Genomic DNA, 22,866 nt, shown 5'->3' with positions numbered 1-22,866 from the left:
TTAGTTGTTCATGCAAAAATGTATTATGCATTATCTAAGTCTTGCTGTATACTAGTCATATTTTCTTAAGATTTCCATAAACTGTAACGCAACGCAACTTACATGGTGAGCGTTTTTATAGTTTTTTAACGCCCCATTTCTGAAGCACTATAATTCATAATCACTACATACACACATTCTAATGTAGTAATGCAGACAACTCGCAATTACTTCTGTAGACACTTGCTTTTATTCATATTTACTTCTTTTAAAAAGCCAAGAGCTCTTGATTTGCAGTACTCTACAGTCTCACTTCTGACACAAAATTACATCTCATTTAAAATCTCTCTGTAGAAAAAACATTGTCTGGTTCAAGCACAATGACAAGCTACATTCACAACATTCACATCATAAATAGAGAAATAATACATAAAGGCGCGCGCACACGCACACGCGCACACACACACACACCCTCCTGGTGGCTTCTTATTTGATGAAGACTCATTCCCAAATTAAACTGAATAATGTAGTCCCTGACAGAATGAGTAAAAAAAAAAAAAAGCATATTAAGGCCTCTTTCATGTCTTGTATTGCCCCTGGAGGAAAACACTGAGTCCGCTAATGCCTAAAGAGAGAATACTTTATATTCTCCTGGAGATGGACCTTATTCACATTTCAAAAGCCTTGGTTTGGTATACTTCTATAGCAGTGAATGGAAAATACAACAAATATATATTTGTTGTGTGTTCCCATTTGCTCCAACAGCAAAGGAAATAATCTATGATAGAATTTTTATGACTTTCCTAAAAAGGAAAAAATATTGAGAGATTGATTATGTTGGTCAGAAGAGAGGAAGGTGTCAAATTGACTGTCACTCCCTCAGCCGTTATATTAGAAACATCCTCACAGCAGTGTTAACAAGTCTACCAAGGTAATATAACACAAAGTAAAATAAATAATAAAAAAAACGTTGTTAAAACTGTGGAAATGCACCATTACGGTCTATGAAAAGGGTCCTTTTTAATGGGGTTTACAACTCCTGGCCACCAGGGGGCAGTCATACAATCTTCTCTGTAATGGTGAGGAGTTTTGGAAGGGGCACAGTCATGCATTAGCGTAAAACTAAGCCCTTCCCAATGTGCATATTCTGTTGAAAATCAGCAAATCAAGCAAAGCAGAGACATATCTTGAAGGAAAGTATCTGTTCGAAATAGTAAACAATCCATTGAATAATCCAAGCATCATTTACACAGTTGACCTACATGGTCCTTCAGCAAGATGACCTCTTGTTTAAATTAGTAGTAATTAGTTTGAAATTAAGTAAAACATTGAACTCATGTTAATAAATTAAATAAGGGATGGGGATTGTTTGAGTCGTGGTGACAGTCTTTAAAGCCGGATGGCTCCAGTTACACAGTGCATAGAGTCCTACAGTATCAGTCTGGAGACTGACTCGTACACACACTCGCACACGCACACGCACACGCACACAGTCCTGCTCATTCTAGAGAGGTAGTAGTTCATGTTTCTCTGTCTGTCTCTGTCCATTTCAGTTTGTTAAATCCATCCCCAGAGCAGCAGCCTCTCTCAAGGGGAGTGATGGATGGAGAAGCCCTTACTGTGAAGCTCAATCCGGGGCTTGGATTAAACTTTCATCCCAGGCTTCATTCCAATTCGTAGGCCACGACCATAATTCAGTTCCGGTATGTGTTTGGCCTTGGTTAAAAGGCCTGGGATAAAGTCCCATGGTCCTCCAAGCATGTAGACCCTGACCAAGATTTAGTTCAACAGCAGCAAAAGTGTTGATTTTATCAAAGGTTTGTCCGTTTCATTCTTAATCACATGCGTGAAGAGGCCGCAGATTCATAGAACAGCACATATGCGTCGCTGCTGCGCACCTGGCTGGACGACATGGGGCTCACCCTGAAATACAGACAGAAATGAGATGTAAGCTAAACAATGGCTCAGCATCAGCATCTACATACACGTAGATTAACACCTTAGAAAAAATAGCACTGACTACTAAACAATATATATTAAAATATTGTAAATATACAATTTAGTAAGATTTTTTTGTTGAAGAAATTAATACAATTAATACATTTATTTTGCAAGGATGCATTAAATTGATTAGTGACAGTAAATACATTTATAATGCTACTCTCATAGTTGAGGTATACCTATGATGAAAATTACAGGCCTCTCTCATCTTTTTAAGTGGGAGAACTTGCACAATTGGTGGCTGACTAAATACTTTTTTTCCCCACTGTATATATATACACAATTATAATTCACTTGTCAATTCACTATAGTACTGTTTTACTATAACTGTAATCAAATATATATTAATAAAATGCTACACAAAGAATACAATATTAAAATGATATATATATATATATATTCACAAATTTATATATAAAATAAACCAAAAGGCTGAAGACCCCAATCTAAAATTTCTAAGATGACTTAAATGTCCAACTACTATTTGGAGACACTGTACATACTAACTACATTATAGCCATTAATGTTATAAACTAAGAGGTAAACTGTAGTGCAAACACTTATTAGTGATTTAATATTCCTCCAATATTAATATTTAATAACTTTTTGTTTTAATACTTATTTGCTATGTCTATTTACCTGGAGTCGTTGTATGTGTACCATTCTCCTATGCAGGGATTGCGGCAATATGCTGTGTAATGGCCACCTAAAGATGAACCAGTGTGATTGGACACAGCATACAGATTATAGACTGCATTTACTGTGAGGAGAGAACAGAAAAAAGAGAAGAAAAACAACAGCAATTAAACACAATTATCCTGGAGCTACAGTAAAAACCACATTGCTCAAACTACTGTACAGAATACAGATGTAATGAATGACCCAGCAGAACTTACCACTGTTATCAGAGGCAAATTCCCTGAGGTCCAGCTCTTTGAGGGGGAAGTTTACAAAGGTGGAGAGTTTGCTGGTTCTGACTCGACACTCAGAGAAACGCTTCAGATCTGAGAAAGTTAGAGAGTCAAGGGCAATCACATACAAACAGCATTTTTCCCCCAAATCCATAACTTATGTTACATATTTAACTGATCGATACACAATGGTAAATAAGATTTAATTTTAATAAACATAAACACAATTCTTTGGATGACAGATTTGTTTAAAAAGGATACGAAGCACCAAGATTTTAGGAAATTTCTGAATGGTGAATTTCTTTGTGCATTTCCGTCTGGTTTTACATCTGTGGCATGACTGCATGTAAAAGAGAGGTGGTTAGGATATATCTTAACATTATATTATTATTCATCGATTTAGATAGATAGATAGACAGACAGACAGACAGACATATAGATAGATGATAGACAGACAGACAGACAGACAGACACACACACACACACAGACAGACATATAGATAGATGATAGACAGACAGACAGAAAGACACACACACACAGACAGACATATAGATAGATAGATGATAGATAGACAGACAGAAAGACACACACACACACACACACACACAGACAGACAGACAGATAGATGATAGATAGACAGACAGACGGACATATAGATAGACAGATGACAGACAGACAGACAGACAGACAGACACACACACACACACAGACAGACATATAGATAGATGATAGACAGACAGACAGAAAGACACACACACACAGACAGACATATAGATAGATAGATGATAGATAGACAGACAGAAAGACACACACACACACACACACACACACAGACAGACAGACAGATAGATGATAGATAGACAGACAGACGGACATATAGATAGACAGATGACAGACAGACAGACAGACAGACAGACAGACAGACAGACAGACAGACAGACAGACACACACACACACACACACATTAGGGGTTGCACCGACTAATCGACTAGTCGACTTCAATGCTCTGCCATGACGCTTTAAGCTTGACGTTGACTAGTTGCTGGTCCTATAGAGGGCGCAACAGTATAAGAAATCTTTGAAGGACTTCGACATTTACGCTCCGTTTCCAAACAGTTCAAATGACAAATAAATGCATACTCTGAAAGCGCTCCACAAGACATGTGTGATTATATTACTGGATGCTCGAAATTTAACAGAAGAATGCACGTTTTAAACAGCTTATTGCACAGGTAAGTTAATCGCCGTTCTAATCTAATGCGCTGCTGCACTGTAACATACACATAGGCTACAGACAGTAGCGCACATCATGCGCACAGAGTCATTCAGCGCGGAAATGTATTGTCAACACTGTTCTGTGATTTCTCAATAAAATAGCTTAGAAACTGAAAAGTTCAAGCATATATTTCTTAATAACTAAATTCCACAGCTTCACTACTAGTAGAGAGACGCTGCCAGGTAGAATTAATTCACACGCAATCGCTCTCACTAATGCATTCATATTAATGTAATCTTTAGTTTAGTTAGCTCTCAGCTACCGCTGATCATCATTTCATCTGATTTAGAATGAGCAGAAATCTGTGAGAAATATAACGACCCAAAGACAAAAGAACTGATAAAAGAGCTGTTATAGGAGCAACAGCCATGTGTGCAGCGCTGTGTCATATGCCATAGCTGTGTACAAGGTGTTTGTCACAGCTCCAGACTTATTTGTTCATTAATGACGTCATCAGCGACTAGTCGACTTCGACTCGACTTTCATCACATAAAAGTCGACTTCAAAAAAGCAGAAGTCGTTCAACCCCTAACACACACACACACACACACACACAGACAGACAGACAGATAGATATATGATAGATAGACAGACAGACTGACAGATAGATTATAGATAGACAGACAGACAGACTGACAGATAGATGACTGACAGACAGACAGACAGACAGATAGACAGATAGATAGATACAAAAATGTTAGAAAAATGCTAGAAAAATTATACTTTAAACTTACTGGTCTCTCATTCCCATCTAGTACATCTTCCTTGGTGAAAAGTCGAAGGCAATCCATCAAACTCACTTCTCCTGAAGTCTGAGGGGGACAAAAAATGAAACATGCACATTAACACAAACATGCTGTCATGTCAGTAAGCGTGTATTTGAGCATGTTATTCTTCATATTAACCTTAGCGATAGGCAGGGACAGATCCCAGAATGGATCAAACACAGTTGAGCAGAAGCCACACTCATTACAAGTCAGAGAACTTTTCAGCTGACCAACAAACAGATCTGTGAAAAACAAAACAAATAAAACATTAGCACTTTATAACCTGAACAGGGAACACACACACACACACATGTAGTGTTAATATTGCAGGTCAACTCACCGACTACTTTGCTGTCCTCACTCTCCAGGTACTTGTTCCACATTCTCTTGCCTTTTTCATCGTCCCTGTGGATAAAACCCACTTAATTTAAGACCCCAGACAGATTGCAACAGTTCAACCCCACACTACAGGTGATTCATCTGTTACATCAATCACCACATCATATTTTCGGTACTGAATGAAATTTGCATAGCTTTTCAAAAGTTTGGGGTTGCTAAGATTTTGGAATATTTGTGAAAGGAGTCTCTTATGTTCGCTTGCATTTTTTATGAAAAACACAGTAAAAACAGTAATAACAGTAATGTTATTACAGTTCAAAATAGGGGTTTTCAATTTTAATATATTTTAAAATGTAATTTATTCCTGTGATGGCAAAGAAATCATTCTAATATGCTGATTTGGTGCTCAAGAAACATTTCTTATTATCAGGGTTGAAAACAATTGTTCTGCTTAATATTTTTTGACTTGACTAGACTTTTTTTCATGATTCTTTGAAAGTTCAAAAGAACAGCATTTATTTGAAAGAGAAATCTTGTATAACATTATAAATGTCTTTACAGTCACTTTTAATTAGCTTAATGCATCCTTGCTGAATTAAAGTAATAATTTATTTTAAAAAATGTTACTGACTGCAAACTTTTGAACAGCTTTATAGGTTTTTAGAACAAAGCGGTGCATTTAACTTACGAGACGTGATCAAAGTCCTCCATGGGTGATCTGGGTTTCACTGTCACTCTGTTTACTTCATTATGAAGCCCATCAAGCAGAAACCGCAAGAACTCCTGAGCATCCTGCTGACTACAGGACAAGAACAGAGAAGCCGATTTTTAAGAGGGAGTTTCAGCTGGTTTAAAACTAAATATAAAAGAATGCAAGTAAAATATGACTCTGCATGATTCAAAAGTTTTTCCTGTAGCTGTAACTTACTTGTAACCAACAAATCGAGGGGCATATTTCTGAATCTGCATTTTGAAGTCAGAAGGGCTGATGGCCTCACTGCTACCTGATGTCCAAAGACTCTGAGTGAGCTTGGCAAACTCTGAAAGCAGAAAAACACACACATTTGGAGGCATATGACTAAGACACAGGACCCAAAGGCTGTCTGATATGTATGATAAAACAAATGCTCCACTATATGAACTGATAAACGTGTCTCTTACCTTCCATCAGCGCAGCTTTGGCCCTGCAGTTGTTGTTGAGGTCAGTGCGGTGTGTGTTACGCAGACAGTAGTCCCTCAGGTCATGAGTGTTGCTCAGACACTGCAGAACGGAGTTCATGAAACACTGCAGAGACACATTCGAAAAAGGAAGAATGAGATGATTACCCAGCAGTCCTCTGAGACAGAAGTAGCAACAGATCGTTTCTTCTGTATTGAAAAGTACATCCGAGTGTAACAGATTTTTTTTTTAATGAAACATTTAAATTTAAATTTTAACAGGAAAGAGAAAATAATTATCCCCTTCGTGCTGACTTTAAAGGAAAAGTTCTTACTAAAATGACAATGCTTAAACAAATTCAGGTCTTCAAAACAGACGGACAGAATTAAGTCTTTTTTGAACGAAGCTTGCATCGACATAAGGGTTAGTATATACTGACAGAATTGTTATTTTTGTATGAACTATAAATAGAACCATAGATTCTTTGCTTAGAAATACTTACAGTATTTCCTAGATTCCTGAGGCCCACCAAACCCTGAGCATTCTTTGAGTTCTATGAGAGAAAAACAAGAAGGAAGGGAAGAAATAGAATGAAACAGCTTTCTAAGATGACCTTTGAATCCAATGACACTTGAGAGTTATACCAAAAAATGTTTTCATAAATTCAAATATGACTAAAGCACATGACTCACTTTTAATTAGTTTGGCACCGATACTGACAGTGAAGTGAAAATGCATGTTTAAGAAGGGAGTTACTGGAGACTTTTTAATTTTTAAACTTTTACATTTTTTTTTCTAATTGTATAAAATTACATAAACGCATACTGTACATGTCTGTATTGTATAAGTGAGTGTGTACAGTATTATGTTTAGAGGACAATGTGTGTGAGCTGACCAAAGCATTCTCTCTGGGCTATTAAATGGCATGCTAGCAGATTTAGACAGAGACCCCTGCTGTTGAAAACTTGACGCAAACAAATGATGCCCATCTGCCACACCACAACAAAAACAACTATAAGCAATTTATTCAACTAGGGATGAGCCATCAGTGTTAGGTCAGTTTTTACTCATATAGAGATATATGAAAATCTCACATTTTCATCTCAAATTCAGACAGCTGGGAATGATGATGATTTCACATGTTTGATATTCTCGCCATAAGTGCTCAGCCTGTTGATCATGACATAACACGGATCGCTCCAGAGAACATGGACAATGCGTCAGAGGTTTCTCAGTATGAATCTCACGAATGAAACTGACACACTCAGAATCAGTGATATCAAAGTCTGGAATAGCAGCGCTCATTTTCATCTGCGTCATTCACTGATTGCAGTGTTAACTATGTGATTTTACAACGGTGTCAGTGATGCTTGAAAGAACTCAACGAAGTTGCACACATCCCCTTGGACAGGTGATTTTAATGTCTGAGTGTTTGAGAAAGCATGTGTGAAACTTAAAACAAGTTGCTGCAGGTGGGTGTTAAGCAGCTTTGAGATCAGTGTTGCTATTGTTTACTAAAACTATTACAAATATTTTTTGTTAATTAAAATAGAGCTGAAATACAACAATAATATAATAAAACAGTGTAAATATTAGATTAAAAACCTCAACTTAAAAACTTAAATGAAAATTATAAATGTTGCCTTGGCATAAAAATGACAAAAGCACATAACAAAATTACTAGAAAGAAAACAAATTATAAAACCTCATTCACCTAATATCATTAATAAATGTTATAACAGTATATGAAATAACTAAAATACTAAGATCTCTGCTTGAAATATGTCAAAAGATATGAATTTTGGTGTCAAAATAAAGGTGCTTCAAAAGATTCTTCAAACGATGCCATAGAAGAACCATTTTTGGTTCCACAAAGAACCATTCAGTCAAAGGTTCTTTAAAGAACCATCTCTTTCTTACCTTTTTATAATCTGAAGAACCTTATTTCGCCACAAAGAACCTTTTGGGAAACAGAAAGGTTCTTCAGATGTTAAAGGTTCTTTATGGAACCATTTAGACAAAAAGGTTCTTCTATGGCATCGTGAAGCACCTTTATTTTTAAGAGTGTAGATGAGTCACAGGACAGCATGTGATATTAGTGATACAGCATGTTGAGTGTGTCACAATTTGTACTCTAATGGCACTATTTATGGCTGTTTCATATTTAAGAGGTCAATAACAATCCATACACACATTCACACACTATACATACAGTAGAGTGTCATACATCTGCCAAACAGATTTTTTATTTTTATTTATTTATTTTTACATAGAATAAGTCATCTTTCTCAGACACCACATTACATTTAGTACTATTTGAGCCATGTTGTTTTAACGTTTTTCTGGATATATATATCTATCATGGTTAAACCATGGTATTCTTTGAAGTATCTTGAAGTAACATGTAAATGCTATGTATAAAGTATTCATTCCGTACCATGGTATATATCAAAGTACTAAGGTATACCATCACTGTCAGAGTATGTTTTTGTAAGGGACCAATCAGAATACACTTCAATTAAGCGTAATGAAGTGCACTAATCAAACACCTTCTATTAGCACCTCTGAGACTAGATGCATCAGGTTCAAACATGTTCAGCTGCGAGTTATCCCGGGAGTTTTTCTGTTATTCATATATTCATCCAAACATCTGATAAGATTTTTCTTCCCCAAAGAAGATGAGAGAGAGGGAACAGATGGTCCAAGGCCTCACTCCGCTGCTGAGCCGGTCTCTAGCTTTCACACCCAGCTCTTAAACCAAACAGACTGCTTTGGCAACAGCCAGCACCCAGCAGCAGCCATGGGTACGGCAAGCGAAGGGAGTTCTGCCTCAAAAGCGATTGGGTAACGAGAGGACAGCAGGATCTCACACTGGCTGTCTCTTCAAAGATCTTCAGAGAGCCGTGAGCTAATTGGCTGGCGCGAGTTGAAAGCGAGCGAGTAAGAACACTGTGTCCTGACCGTAGTTTCTGGAAGCCATGGCTGCCACCAGCATAAGAACTCTATGTCCTCTGCTGCCAAAAGGCCGGTCACATGCATATACTGAGACACAAGCATTTTATTCAAGAAGACTCCTAAGACTTAGCTCTTTTATACCTTAATGTGCATTTACGTATCTATTCACCGTCCTTCTTGATTATTTTAGACACATTTTAATACAGTTTATAGCAGCTGAAATTTGTCCTATATTTCAGTACATCTACTGTTCTAAAATAAAGGACACATTTGGGACAGATTGGGACACCTGAAAGGAGCTATCTGATCAGGTCGGCGTAACTCTAACTCAACCATCGATGTTGATGATAAGCCACGACAGTTCACTACACTGTTATATCTTGACAATGATTGACAATCTAGATGGGATACAGAGAGTTTGTGCAAGGTCACAAGCATGTGAAGAACAGGACCTTTAGTGATTCTTGGAATGTAATCGGCGAGATATGCTGATACGATGCATTCCTTCAGAAACGCACTGCTTACTTACCATTTGTTCCTGAATATTACACAGTGTGACACCCTGATTGTTTCTTTGTTGCATAACAAACACTGGTTACACTGGAAATGTGGTTATCAACCACTCCAATAATTGATGTTATGCCTGTAATCTACTACAAATAGGGGCAGCGTTCCCATCATTAAAAGCCACAGCCGTTTTAGATGAATTCTTACTCTTATGGATTATTCATGTTGAGTAAATCTAGCTGCCATTAACTGTTTCTTTTCCTTATTCTGTATTTTTGTATATAGTCATTATTTCTAAGACTGGTCAAAAATTGTGAGATCCATCATTATTAATATATTTACAACCAAATTTTTAACACTAAGAAATACAAACAAATCATATGCAAATAAATTGCAAATAATTGCTGTTTATATAGTTTCCTTCCAACATGTTTTAAGAGTATATACATTGAAAGGTTGTTTTGGAACAGTATTCATTTTGAAAAACCACAAATAACAAATTTATAGTACTATTTTACATCGAACGGCACTCTAATATTGGCTAGAAGCTTAATAAAATGTAAATATATGAGAAGTAATAAAATTCTTTTTTTTTACTCATAAAATAGACTAGGCTATAATATATAGTTGTCATTCTAATTAAAAAAGGGGATCAGCATATCTGGGGGTCCTGAAGACTGCTTAATGGTACCCTGGCTTCTCAATGAGTAATGCGACACAACAGCTTGCACAGGTAGCCAGCGGCTTTAAACGATGTCCAGCGTTACGTCAACGTCACAACCCTCGCTACGAACTTTTACATATTTTTTTTATATTGCAGGCCGTAATACCGACGCAAAAAAACATAAAGCTCCCAATATGAAGCAGCAATACGAGTCTGAAAACGCTTAAGTAAAAGCTGACGCGAGAAAGATGGTCACTTGGCAAGGTCAGAGACAGCAGCATCTGTACATGTGCTTCTGTTTGGAGATCTGGATGCTTTCGGGGAACAGGTTCACATAATTGGCACTTCAAATGCTACTACATTCCTCTAAAGTGAGTGAGACTTTGTCCCTGAAAGGTAAACCTTAAAAACACATAGGGTGGATATATCAATAAAGTAGAAATTCAATATAGTGTCTAAAACCATCCAAGGGACTGAATTCACGGCACACACATAACTTTTATTTCAGAAGAAAATACTCTTCCTTTATTCCAGATGCAACTGTTGCTCATTGCTCAGGTACTTCTTACATTTATCTCACATCTCCATCAGTGGGACTGAAACATCTTTCTCACCCCAGCACTGCATTAGCCTGAACTACATCATAGACGATTCAGTATGGTTCTAATGAAGACTGCTTAATGGTACCCTGGCTTCTCAATGAGTAATGCGACACAACAGCTTGCACAGGTAGCCAGCGGCTTTAAACGATGTCCAGCGTTACGTCAACGTCACAACCCTCGCTACGAACTTTTACATATTTTTTTTATATTGCAGGCCGTAATACCGACGCAAAAAAACATAAAGCTCCCAATATGAAGCAGCAATACGAGTCTGAAAACGCTTAAATAAAAGCTGACGCGAGAAAGATGGTCACTTGGCAAGGTCAGAGACAGCAGCATCTGTACATGTGCTTCTGTTTGGAGATCTGGATGCTTTCGGGGAACAGGTTCACATAATTGGCACTTCAAATGCTACTACATTTCTCTAAAGTGAGTGAGACTTTGTCTCTGAAAGGTAAACCTTAAAAACACAATAGGGTGGATATATCAATAAAGTAGAAATTCAATATAGTGTCTAAAACCATCCAAGGGACTGAATTCACGGCACGCACATAACTTTTATTTCAGAAGAAAATACTCTTCCTTTATTCCAGATGCAACTGTTGCTCATTGCTCAGGTACTTCTTACATTTATCTCACATCTCCATCAGTGGGACTGAAACATCTTTCTCACCCCAGCACTGCACATCTGGGATGTTTTTCTTTCTTAACTCACCCAAATCCAATAATAATCGAGGTTTCTAAATTGCGAAACAGCTATGTTTGTATCCCCTACCTAACCATTTCCTAACATAAACAATATGAAAAACAAATCAATATTGTTCAAAAAGACCCAACAATAGCCAATGCTATTTATTTTGTGTGTTGTATTTCATGGGACAGAAAAGAAGCAAATCAGAGCTGGACCTGATTCACAGTGATTTTCCAATGTTATTTTGCTTCCAAACTACTGTTTACTAAATGGTTGAGAAAACAGTTGACGGGTTAAGCAATAGTGTGCGTGCATGACTAAAGCAATGAAGCGTGTAAGTGCTGTAGTGTGTCAGTGCTATAGTTATACTATAATGAGCGTTCATATTACCAAATATTTCCTCTGGTGGTAACGAGTTTCACCTCTATTTTAAACGCAGTATGCACATACATTTGAGCTGCGAGTTAGGCTTACCTTAGCCTGGTTAATGAGAAGCCCCACAAATGTGGACACCAGCATAGAGCGAGACATCGTCGGACTTTTTCTCCGCATATCCTGCTTGATGAAAGGGAAAGCTGACGCCGGCGGCTCCTCTGGGACAGTGACCGTGTACGACTGTCGTATACTCGGCATTATGGCTGGAGAAAACTAGCGGAATAAACGGCGCAATGTGACTTGATAACACCAAAGCCACGGTATTCCTGCGTATCAGTGAAGATCCTCTTTTAATGCAGTCGCTTATTGTATTCCTCAGGTGATATTCTTGTCATACACTATGCTCAGTCTATGTCCTTGGGCTCACGGGAGCTTAACATTCACGAATAATGGGGACGAATCGCGCAGGCTGAATACAATAAATAATTAAATAGATAAAGACACACAATTGGACTAAAGCGACTCGCGTTTAAATGCTCCGTACAGCGGTTCGTTCGGTATTCATCCGGCTTGAGCCCGGATCCGCGAGCGCGGAGCGTCAGATATCAGCAGAGGAATAATGGATAAGTCCGTGTGCTTTTTGCTTTTACTCGCGCGAGCGCACGCCCCCTCTGCACGAGAGAGACGTCACAAACGCCTCATGCCCTCCTGACGTCACCCAGCAGAGGACGAGACCTTCCCATTCATCTCTGACAGCAACACTGGACACACAACCAGAGCATGTCCATGCAACGACGGTGTGTTATTCTGACATTTATATTTATGTAACATTTTACTTGAAACCTGTATAAATTATTAATGTATGTAGACTATTCACACACGGTTAAAGGGGTCATATGATGCGGTTTCAAGTTTTCCTTTCTCTTTGGAGTGTAACAAGCTCTTGGTGCATAAAGAAGATCTGTAAAGTTGCAAAGACTAAAGTCTCAAATCCAAAGAGATATTCTTTATAAAAGTTCAGAGTCAGCCACACCTACCTAAAACGGCTCGTTCTAACACGCCCCCACATGTCTACGTCACTATGTGGGAAGATTTGCATAACGCCGCCCAAATGTTCACGCAAAGAAAGAAGGCGTAACTTTTATTCTCGCTGTAGTTTTGTTGTTTCCGCCGCAATGTCGTAAAGACGCTGTGTGCTTCGTTGTAAAAGCGAAGCTACTTTGTTTGGTCTTCCAAAAGAGGATGATATCTGCTTCGTCATGCCTGGAGCTGTTCCGTGCTGGTCGCTGAAGAAATACTACAACTTTGCGCTGTGGATCGCCGGATCGGCTTTCACCGGGGAGGAAGCGGAGTCCAGCCCGGAGTCGTCACATGTCCTTCCGGACGCTCAATCGTCGAAATCGCCGGCCGCACCATTCTCAAGCCCGCCGCCTCAGCTCACTCTAGCCCGGCCTCAGCTTACGCTAGCCCGGCCTCAGCTCACTCTAGCCCGGCCTCAGCTCACGCTAGACCGGCCTCAGCTCACTCTATCCCGGCCTCAGCTCACGCTAAGCCGGGGCTTCCGCTCACGCTAGCATGATAAGTCATTATAATCAGTAATTATGTCCCCACTGGATGCAACAAGTGCCTCGTTTGTAATGTGTTTTAATGCTTATGTCTCGTCGCTCCGGCTGGGACACGGCATCACAGTATGGTGAGGGACGTAACATTTCCGTCACACGCTTGAGGTATTCGGCCAATCACAATGCACTGGATAGCTGGCCAATCAGAGCACACCTTGCTTTTTCAGACCGATGAGCTTCGTAAAAATAATCGACGAGTTTCAAAAAGGCGGGGCATAGAGGAGAAACAATAATGTACAGTATGTGGAAAATAATGTGTTTTTTTTACTTTAAACCGCATAAACACATTTCATTACACCAAATACACAAAATAATGTTCTTTTTAGCAGCATCATATGACCCCTTTAAATACAGGATGTTGGACAAAATAATGTGAAGACCCATTATTATAGGGGTTAATAGAATTTGTGTAGGCTATAGTGAAAAAATAAACATTGCAATTATCATTTATTTATCTTTTCGTTGTCTATATTCCCTAGGTTGTATATCAGTCTAATACAATTTGTGTTCAGCAGTGTTCAGTAGAAGCTGTGGGTGAAATTGGTGACTTGTCAGGTTTCCAAAAAAGGCAAATCATGGGAGCCCATTTACCAGGAGCATCTGAAATCTTAACAGCCTAATTGATTGGTATTTTTAAGATCAACAGTCTTTACACTTATGCCTGCGTACATGGCAAGACGTCATCAGTGATGAAGAACAGTGGTTGGAAACCGAAAGTGAATGATAGGGTACACTAAGAAGGATTGTGTCCAAACAACACAGAACTACTGCAGAAAAGTGACAGCAAACCTTTGTTTTCAAGGTGAAAACAGTATTCACTTTCAAAGCCCTGTTTCCACAAAAACCGACCACAGAGAACTTCACCAACATGTATAGCAGGTGCTGCAACTGCTAAAACTTTCATCACAGACACCAATGCTATAACATGCAAAAAAGATTATGATTATCATAAAACCTGGACAGAGCATCAGGTGTTCTGGTTTTGTGTCATTTCTCACATATTTTTCTATCAGTCTGTCAGATACTTGCCTCAGTGTATTGCCAGCTCATAGGCTGAAGTGAGACTAATTGTAGGACTTTGCACATTTATAAAGCCTCCCTATTCAAGTTATTCTTTAGATAGCCAAGGGGTTATAAAGTGTACAGTCAGATGTTGAAGGAGTCATTCACTGTCTTTTAAATGTACATTTCCTTACACAAAAATCTCTCAAAATATTTATTCTTTTCAAGGCATTTATTCTTGTTTCATTTTTGTTTGTTTTAGCATTATTTGCTTTTGTGGAAATATATTTTATATTATATTAGATATTTTTAGTCTAAACAGTATTTAAATATTTTGTTATATACAAATAAGAACAACCATGAAATGTACTTTTAAATAAATAAAAGGGCATTTTCTATTTAAAATGTAATAGTAAAATTCATTTTTGTTTTGCATGATTTGCTTTTGCAGAAATATATCAGTCAATTATATTATATTATATGTTGTATTTATCAGTCTTGGCGTTTCAATATTTTAAAATGCATCTTTAAGGGAATTTTCTACTTAATATGATGTAATAGAACATTTTGTGTGATGTGGTTGGTAGCACCATGACTCAATTTGTTACTAACATTACTCTAAATCTATCCTCCAGTGACCCTATTACCTCACCCTAAATTGCTCCACTCTAAAGGCCCAGCAGACCAGTGACCCAGAAGCAGCTGCGGGGCAATTTGTGTGGGAACAACGGCAAAAGTCCTAGTGGTGTTTCTCTAAAGCTCTCCTGTGTCTTTTCACCAGCCTATTATGTAAGCACCATCTAAAGCATGGCAGAGCTGGCCTATTCTGTGCAAATAATGGCATTCATCTTATGAAACACACTCTGAATCAAGCTTATATAAGAGCTGTTTGAAGCTGTGTGCTGAGCCTTATATTCATGCCAGCCACAATCCACATCATCAGTGATGGACATGCCAAAGCATCGTCATCTCGCTGCCACAACTAACAGATGTGCTTATGTGAGAGAGACACACTCAAAACGAATTAGAGGGGCTGTCTGTTTGGAAGGGATCTGAATAACAGGCCTCTGTATAAACAAACCAGAGTGGCACCATGAGCACAAAAGGAGAGTGTGCCTTCAGAGAGCACACATAATCACAACAGAGGGCATCTACAAATACAGTAACTCCCTCTGACTATTACATTCAGATTTATTCTGTAGGTCAGTCTCATGAAAACATCTCCATGTCCCATTTCACCCCAAATTCAAAAGCAAAAAAGAAGGTATGCTTAAAAAATACAATTGATAAAAATGTATTAAAAAATGTATTTAATCATTAATTTAATCATTAAGATCATTAATCATTAAGATTTTTTTGCATTGGTTTGCAGTTATAAGTATATTTAATTTTTGCCCTCAAAGTTTCATTACCATACAAACAGTATTGCTATATATATATATATATATATATATATACAGTGGGTACGGAAAGTATTCAGACCCCCTTAAATTTTTCACTCTGTTATATTGCAGCCATTTGCTAAAATCATTTAAGTTATTTTTTTTCCTCATTAATGTACACACAGCACCCCATATTGACAGAATGCAAAAATGTCAACAATTCTGTGTTTTTCTGTCAAAATGGGGTGCTGTGTGTACATTAATGAGGAAAAAAAATGTACTTAAATGATTTTAGCAAATGGCTGCAATATAACAAAGAGTGAAAAATTTAAGGGGGTCTGAATACTTTCCGTACCCACTGTATATATATATATATATATATATATACACACACACACACACACACACACGGTTTTTGTGTTTCCTCAGTAATGTTTCCTATTTTATTCTTCTAATTTTTAAGAAAATGAAAGTAAATAAAAAAAATCATATTCCTAGATTAATGCAAACAGATTAACAACATGATTGCAAAATGTTGGCTATTGCAGTGGCTTTTAAGCCAGTGATAGGCTTATGTTTAATGACATGGAAACAAAACAAACTATATTATGACTTTATATAATATTATGACTACATACTGTACTTTATTATATACTTATTTTGTAATGCATATTTATTTACCCATAAATTCAATAAAATCTGACACAATAATATAGGAAATGTCTTTTCAAATTAAATTATCTTCATTTGGGTTAAGTCCTAAAATTGTTTGATTTTTTATTTAATTTTAATTATTATTATTTTTTTTTGTAGTTTTCTCTTTCTGAGACATACAACACATACTGGTCCACAGAAAATAAAATGCTTATATAATGCTTCCTGTGATTCCTTATTAAAAAATGTATTAGGGCAGCAGAAGAGCAAAAAGCGCATATCTGGGGTGGAATTAAATGCCTTGCACAAGTCTTTACCCTGCCATGAATGACTGGTGTTTACATAACTGAGCTAATCAGCATGCAGGGCTGTTGCACAATAGGCCTCCAGTTAGGCCTCCTGGCACAGAGGTCATTGCTCATTGCTCAGGGAACCAGCCAGTGGAGCCTGGCATGCTGGAGGATTTAAGCCCAAAAAGAGTGAGAATAATTGGGTGTGAGCCTTTGTTCAACAGTGGTTTATTCTAATTTAATTATTAACTGTCAGAAGTCCTGAAGTTAGTAGATAAAGTGTCAAATCAGCACAGAAGAGTGCTAATGTTGGTGGAAAGATACCAGAGGACAGAGGAAAAAAAGAAAGATAGAAGCATATCCTCTCAATTCTGCCACTGTTCACAAAACATGCACACAGGTGGATGACAGAAGAAGAGAAAAATAGAAAGGCTGCATGTGTTTGAGACTATAATAAGCAGCAGTCCTCGACGCAGACAGAGTGATGTCACCAGAACCACTGCAGTGACTCATTCTGAACCCGCCAGTCAAAAATAGACCAAAACATCACACTGGCCTCTAAACGCTTCCAATACATACCAACATCACAACATGACAAACATCACAGTGACCTCTAAATTATTCAAACAGTGCCCTCCACACGACACACAACAGGCAGAGCAACAGAACTCATCACTTAACAGGCTTAGTGAGAACAAAGGAAAATAACTTTTAAAAATATGGATTAAAACACATGTGACAAGTTCTTCATTTCATTCATATGGTTTTGAAACACCTTTATATAATTTTAAGGAGAAGTTGAAATTTAATGAAGTAAAAAGTAATAGCAGGAAGGAATACATACCTTGAATACATGAGTGTACACATATTAATCATTATTTTTAATATTATATAATATATACATTTTTAATATACTTTGTTCACATACCGTACTGTTTTTTGTCAACTATATAGTAGAGAAGCAGACGATCTCAGAGTCTGCAGGGGTCCTCTCTCTGATGTCATTTCCTGATTCATTTAGCTTTTTCTGTGTTTCTGCATGTTGATTAGTCCACATAACTTTATCAGGCAAAATATTTTCAAGTATTACGAAGCACTAAAACAGTTGAAGATAGTAATTTTAGCAGTAGTAGTTTTTTTCATAAAAGATTATGGCACTAGTTAATAAGGTTTGCTCTTAATTATGACATCAGAAGTCAGCATAATTGTATCACCCTGACATTTTTTACTTTATGCCATCCAAAAATATTAAAAATGTAATCTTAATTTAATTATTCTAAATAAATTGATAGATCAGTGTCACATCATTGACCTGACTAACTTTAATAGACCTTTAGAGGTGGATTTTTTAAACTAAGTTAGTTCTCAACCACGAGCAATGCCCTAGTTACCACCCACAACTCCCTAGCATTGCAGCTGTGGTTTCTGCACCTGCATATGCCACCTACATTATCTCGAGAAAATTTACAATCGGCAAAAACAAAAGTGTTGCGTTTATAATTTTGTTCAGTGTAATTCGCAATTACAGTCTTCAGCATCACTATTTGCTGTTAGACGTCATGACCTACAAAACTGTACTTTAATGATTTCCTGATACTTAAAGGGTTAGTTCAAATAAAAATTCTGTCATTAATTACTCACCCTTGTGTTGTTCCAAACCCGTAAGACCTTCGTTCATCTTCGGAACACAATTTAAGATATTTTTGATGAAATCTGAGGGCTCTCTGATCCTCCCATAGACAGCAAGGTAACTACCACGTTCAAGGTCCAGAAAAGTACCAAGATGATCGACAAAGTAGTCCGTGTGACATCAGTGGTTCAACTGTAAAGTTACGAAGCTACGAGAATACTTTTTTTGCGCAAAGAAAACAAAAATAATGACTTTATTCTCTACTGCATCACTTTGGACACGCGTTCACGACAGTATCATCATGACGCGAGCGTGTGGCGTCATCACGCCGGATCTGGGTCAGCACCGGCGCCGCCACACGTTCGCGTCATGATACTGTCGTGAAGGAGGGTCAGAGAGCCCTCATATTTCATCAAAAATACCTTAAATTGTGTTCCGAAGATGAACGAAGGTCTTACGGGTTTCGAACAACACGAGGATGAGCAATTAATGACAGAATTTTCATTTTTGGGTGAACTAACCCTTTAAGAATATTGCACATTTTCTTATGTTTTAATGGCTTCCTTGTATATACTACATAGTGAACAGTTAAATAGTGCTCTGAATTTCTTGTTTTAAAAAAACCTTAAAGCTATGAAACCATTTTCACCAAAAAACACCTTACAGTGTCATTTAGGTGAGCAACATTGCTGTGACCTCTGTACACCAAGGCACTCACACAGCTGTGTTCCCTGAGCATGTTGTGTGTCATGGATTTTGAAATGTACAGTATGCAAAATATGCACACGTATGTGCGTTAGATGCCAATGACTACAGATAGGCCGAGCACTGAAGGGCCCTTGGTACGCGTGCTGCTAGTTTGACAGCAGGTCACATCACTATCATAAGACTCTCTTTGGCAATGCACAAACTCACATTAGAGACACACACACAGTTGCTTTGACACAATCTGTATTGTTAAAAGCGCTATATAAATAAAGGTGACTTGACTTGACTTGACACACACATTCTTAGCTTCTTCTTCATTAGAAATGGATCCAATTTATAATGGAAATCTGACTTCTCAGAACTTCTACATACATAACAACACAGTTAAACTACAATCACTGCAGCTTCTGTGTAATGAGCAACATGTGCATTGGTGCTGCTGGTTAATGAATTCATAGTACCATGTAACACATTTGTGGCATCCAGGAAAGCCAAGCCAGAACTGACCCTTCTCCCGTTCTCAGAATGCATGTAACCCTTAAAGCATTCTCATTTCCAATCTGCATATCTTGCAAATGGCTCCTGGCCAAGAGTATAGGATCATGGCCAGCATGTTTCTACTGAAATCCTTACTTGGTTACCTACTCATGCATGAATAGTGCGCTGAAAAACATGATTGGTTATTAACTCAAACGGTTGATGGAAAACTATTGCATTGACTCTTTATATCCCATTTGCTACTTCATGTGCATGGTTTAGTTTACACATAGTGTTTTATATCCAAATACACTCATCTAGGACAAATAAAACCAACACATTCTCACCTGTGAAAGTTGATCCCATTTCTTCTGGAATATAAGTCCTGGGGGGTTAATAAGAGGCTTGCAATGTTGTGGCATCTTGGAAATCTCATTGATTTTTACTGCGAGTGACGACACAATGACCGATCAAAGATGGTGGATGTGTCAACGGGTCTGGACCTATACATACCTATGGTTTTTAGCTTGTTGCTCTGCTGTTCGAAGGGTGCTCTGGGTGGTTGCTTGTGCACTGCTAAGTTGCTGCTAAAGTGTTCTAAGTGTTTTTTTCTCTCCGAGTCTGATATGGCTTCAATGTAAGTCTGTTGGACTTTCATCTATTTTATCATATGCTGGGTGAAAGTGCAAGTCTGAAAAGTACTGGTCCACTTCTTCACAACCAGCCACAAAATTTGAGGTGTCAATCAGGTGCACAGCACAAATGGTGAGGGACGAGGTAAAAGCTGAATTGCAATACTTGTGTGTTTGTTCAGTTCAGCCTTAGCACACACCACTAACAAGGTCATTAGAGTCTGTTTGAGTTCCATGAAACAAAGCCTAAGTCACCTAGCAGAGCAACATTCTTTCAGTGGCATGAAAACAACAGTGGATAAGGCCATTAAACTGCTATGCTACAGCCAGCCAAAATAGCTTTTAGACTGACAACAACATGTTACATTCAACAACATGAAACCATTCACAGACAGAACATATTTTTCGAAGTTGAACTTTAACTTGACACGGCACATTTAAAATGATGGAAAGACGCTGTAAAAACAGCTAGATATGACCAAAAAGGCCAAAAATGTCCATCTGACTCATATGTGCATGCAATAGTAATTAAAAAATAGAACAGAAATTATGTGTATAAAACCACTGCACACAGAAAATTATGATATTCACAGCTGTTAGGCAGTGAAGAATCATACTGTGGCTGTGTTCCAAACAGCTGCTCAAATGCGGCTGGGTTTAGTAAGGAAATCCTAGGCTGTTTCAGCCTCAATTACATAATATTAAACTCTTTTACTGTCAGCTTAAGGCGAGCAATTTCAGGGACATGTGCTGGGCAAATGAGTAACTGCTAAAGTTGAATTGACCAAACCAATGAATAAATGCATGAAAAGAGAGTGGGTTTGATAGAAAGTGTTTACTTAGTGCTAATGAAATGTTCACAGTCATGAGTGGAAAAACCGAGGGGGGGCTTGATCCAAGTAGACCACGTGGAAGTCTAAGAACAGCAATCAAAGCTGTAATTACTGCTGACATCAAGGTACAATCTTATATATATATATAAAAGCCACAGATTTATATATTTTCAATAGTCCAAATAAACTAAAATAGGCAATTACCTAATGCAAATAGTGCTCAGCATGGGAGTTTTGACTTAAAATACATTTCAAGTTTGACGTTAGCATGCTGCTAAGCCATCTGTGTGATACTCTAAGTATAATGGGACACAAATATTAGGTAAAATAATCAAATTTGAATTACACTCAGGTATTTCTAAGTATGCTTTTCAGTGTAGAATAAAATGTTTGATTATTTACTTATATTAATTTCACTTGCCTTATCTGCAGTCTTAAATTTATTTTTCACAAGCTAGTTGCAATGCATTCTGTTATTGTCTTCTCTGCAACAAATATATGCAATACTGAGTTATTGAGATTGGGTTAATGTGCTTACATAAAGCATTTATCAGAAATTCAGAAAATCACCAATAAATTCCCATTAATATATATTTTTGCATTTAAACAGGATCAGCGTGTTTTTAAAACAAGGCTCTACTGTCTTGTAAAATATAAACAGTATCATGTAAGAGGTGTGTAATAGACAGTCAGAGAATTTACTAGAATAGTTTTGAGCTTTAAACAGAAACTTTATTGTTATGCCTTCGCTGTTATATTTAGCCACAAAGCCGATAGTTTTTACTTATGTAAAGAGGGCGTGACACATGCCTGAGCAGAATCTGTGGACTATTCTGTGAGGCATTTTTGATTTTTAGGAATAATCGGCAGATACAGTGGTGTGAAAAAGTGTTGGCCCCCTTCCTGTTTTTTTTTTTGGTCAGCAGTGGCTTTTGCCTTGGAACTCTCCCATGGATGCCGTTTTTGTCCAGTCTCTTTCTTATTGTTGAATCATGAACACTGACCTTAATTGAGGCAAGTGAGGCCTGGAGTTCTTTAGATGTTGTTCTGGGTTCTTTTATGACCTCTTGGATGAGTCGTCGTTGTGCTCTTGGAGTAATTTTGGTTGGCTGGCAACTCCTGGGAAGGTTCACCATTGTTCCAAGTTTTCTCAATTTGTGGATAATGGCTCTGACCGTGGTTCGCTGGAGTCCCAAAGCCTTAGAAATGGCTTTATAATCCTTTCCAGACTGATACATGTCAACTGTTTTGATTCTCATCTGTTCTTGAATCTCTTTAGATTGTGGCATGATGTGTTGCTCTTTAAGCATGCTTCACTTTGTCAGACAGGTTCTATTTAAGTGATTTCTTGATTCAACAGGTCTGGCAGTAATCAGGCCTGAGTGTGGCTAGTGAAATTTAACTCAGCT

At 37.7% G+C, this 22,866-nt stretch overlaps 1 protein-coding gene across 1 annotated transcript; it reads right to left on the bottom strand.

Annotated features, from left to right (window-relative positions):
• Positions 1 to 206: 206 nt before the first annotated feature.
• Positions 207 to 12,840, bottom strand: LOC107587671 (ubiquitin carboxyl-terminal hydrolase 2). The gene is made up of 12 exons (XM_016275535.1): positions 12,327 to 12,840; positions 6,936 to 6,986; positions 6,436 to 6,559; positions 6,203 to 6,314; positions 5,963 to 6,073; positions 5,276 to 5,340; positions 5,074 to 5,177; positions 4,903 to 4,980; positions 3,153 to 3,231; positions 2,877 to 2,984; positions 2,620 to 2,740; positions 207 to 1,902 (listed from the first exon to the last, which is right to left on the bottom strand). The coding sequence occupies exons 1-12, from the start codon at positions 12,483 to 12,485 to the stop codon at positions 1,818 to 1,820; spliced, it is 1,197 nt and encodes a 398-aa protein (XP_016131021.1). The 5' UTR covers positions 12,486 to 12,840; the 3' UTR covers positions 207 to 1,817.
• Positions 12,841 to 22,866: the final 10,026 nt, after the last annotated feature.

The sequence above is a fragment of the Sinocyclocheilus grahami genome, unplaced genomic scaffold (genome assembly GCF_001515645.1).
Source record: "Sinocyclocheilus grahami isolate Dianchi unplaced genomic scaffold, SAMN03320097.WGS_v1.1 scaffold95.1, whole genome shotgun sequence".
NCBI classification, from domain to species: Eukaryota; Metazoa; Chordata; class Actinopteri; order Cypriniformes; family Cyprinidae; genus Sinocyclocheilus; species Sinocyclocheilus grahami.
This window is presented reverse-complemented; position numbering and strand designations above follow the sequence as displayed.

Bases quoted from the DNA above. Each gene is read 5' to 3' on its own strand.
- LOC107587671 (XM_016275535.1), bottom strand. From the start codon at position 12,485: ATGCCGAGTATACGACAGTCGTACACGGTCACTGTCCCAGAGGAGCCG. The intron at 6,074-6,202 runs GTAAGTTACAGC...CTTGTCCTGTAG, and splicing joins CCTCGATTTGTTGGTTACAA to TCAGCAGGATGCTCAGGAGT. The intron at 5,341-5,962 runs GTAAGTTAAATG...TTTTATCCACAG, and splicing joins GAGGACTTTGATCACGTCTC to GGACGATGAAAAAGGCAAGA.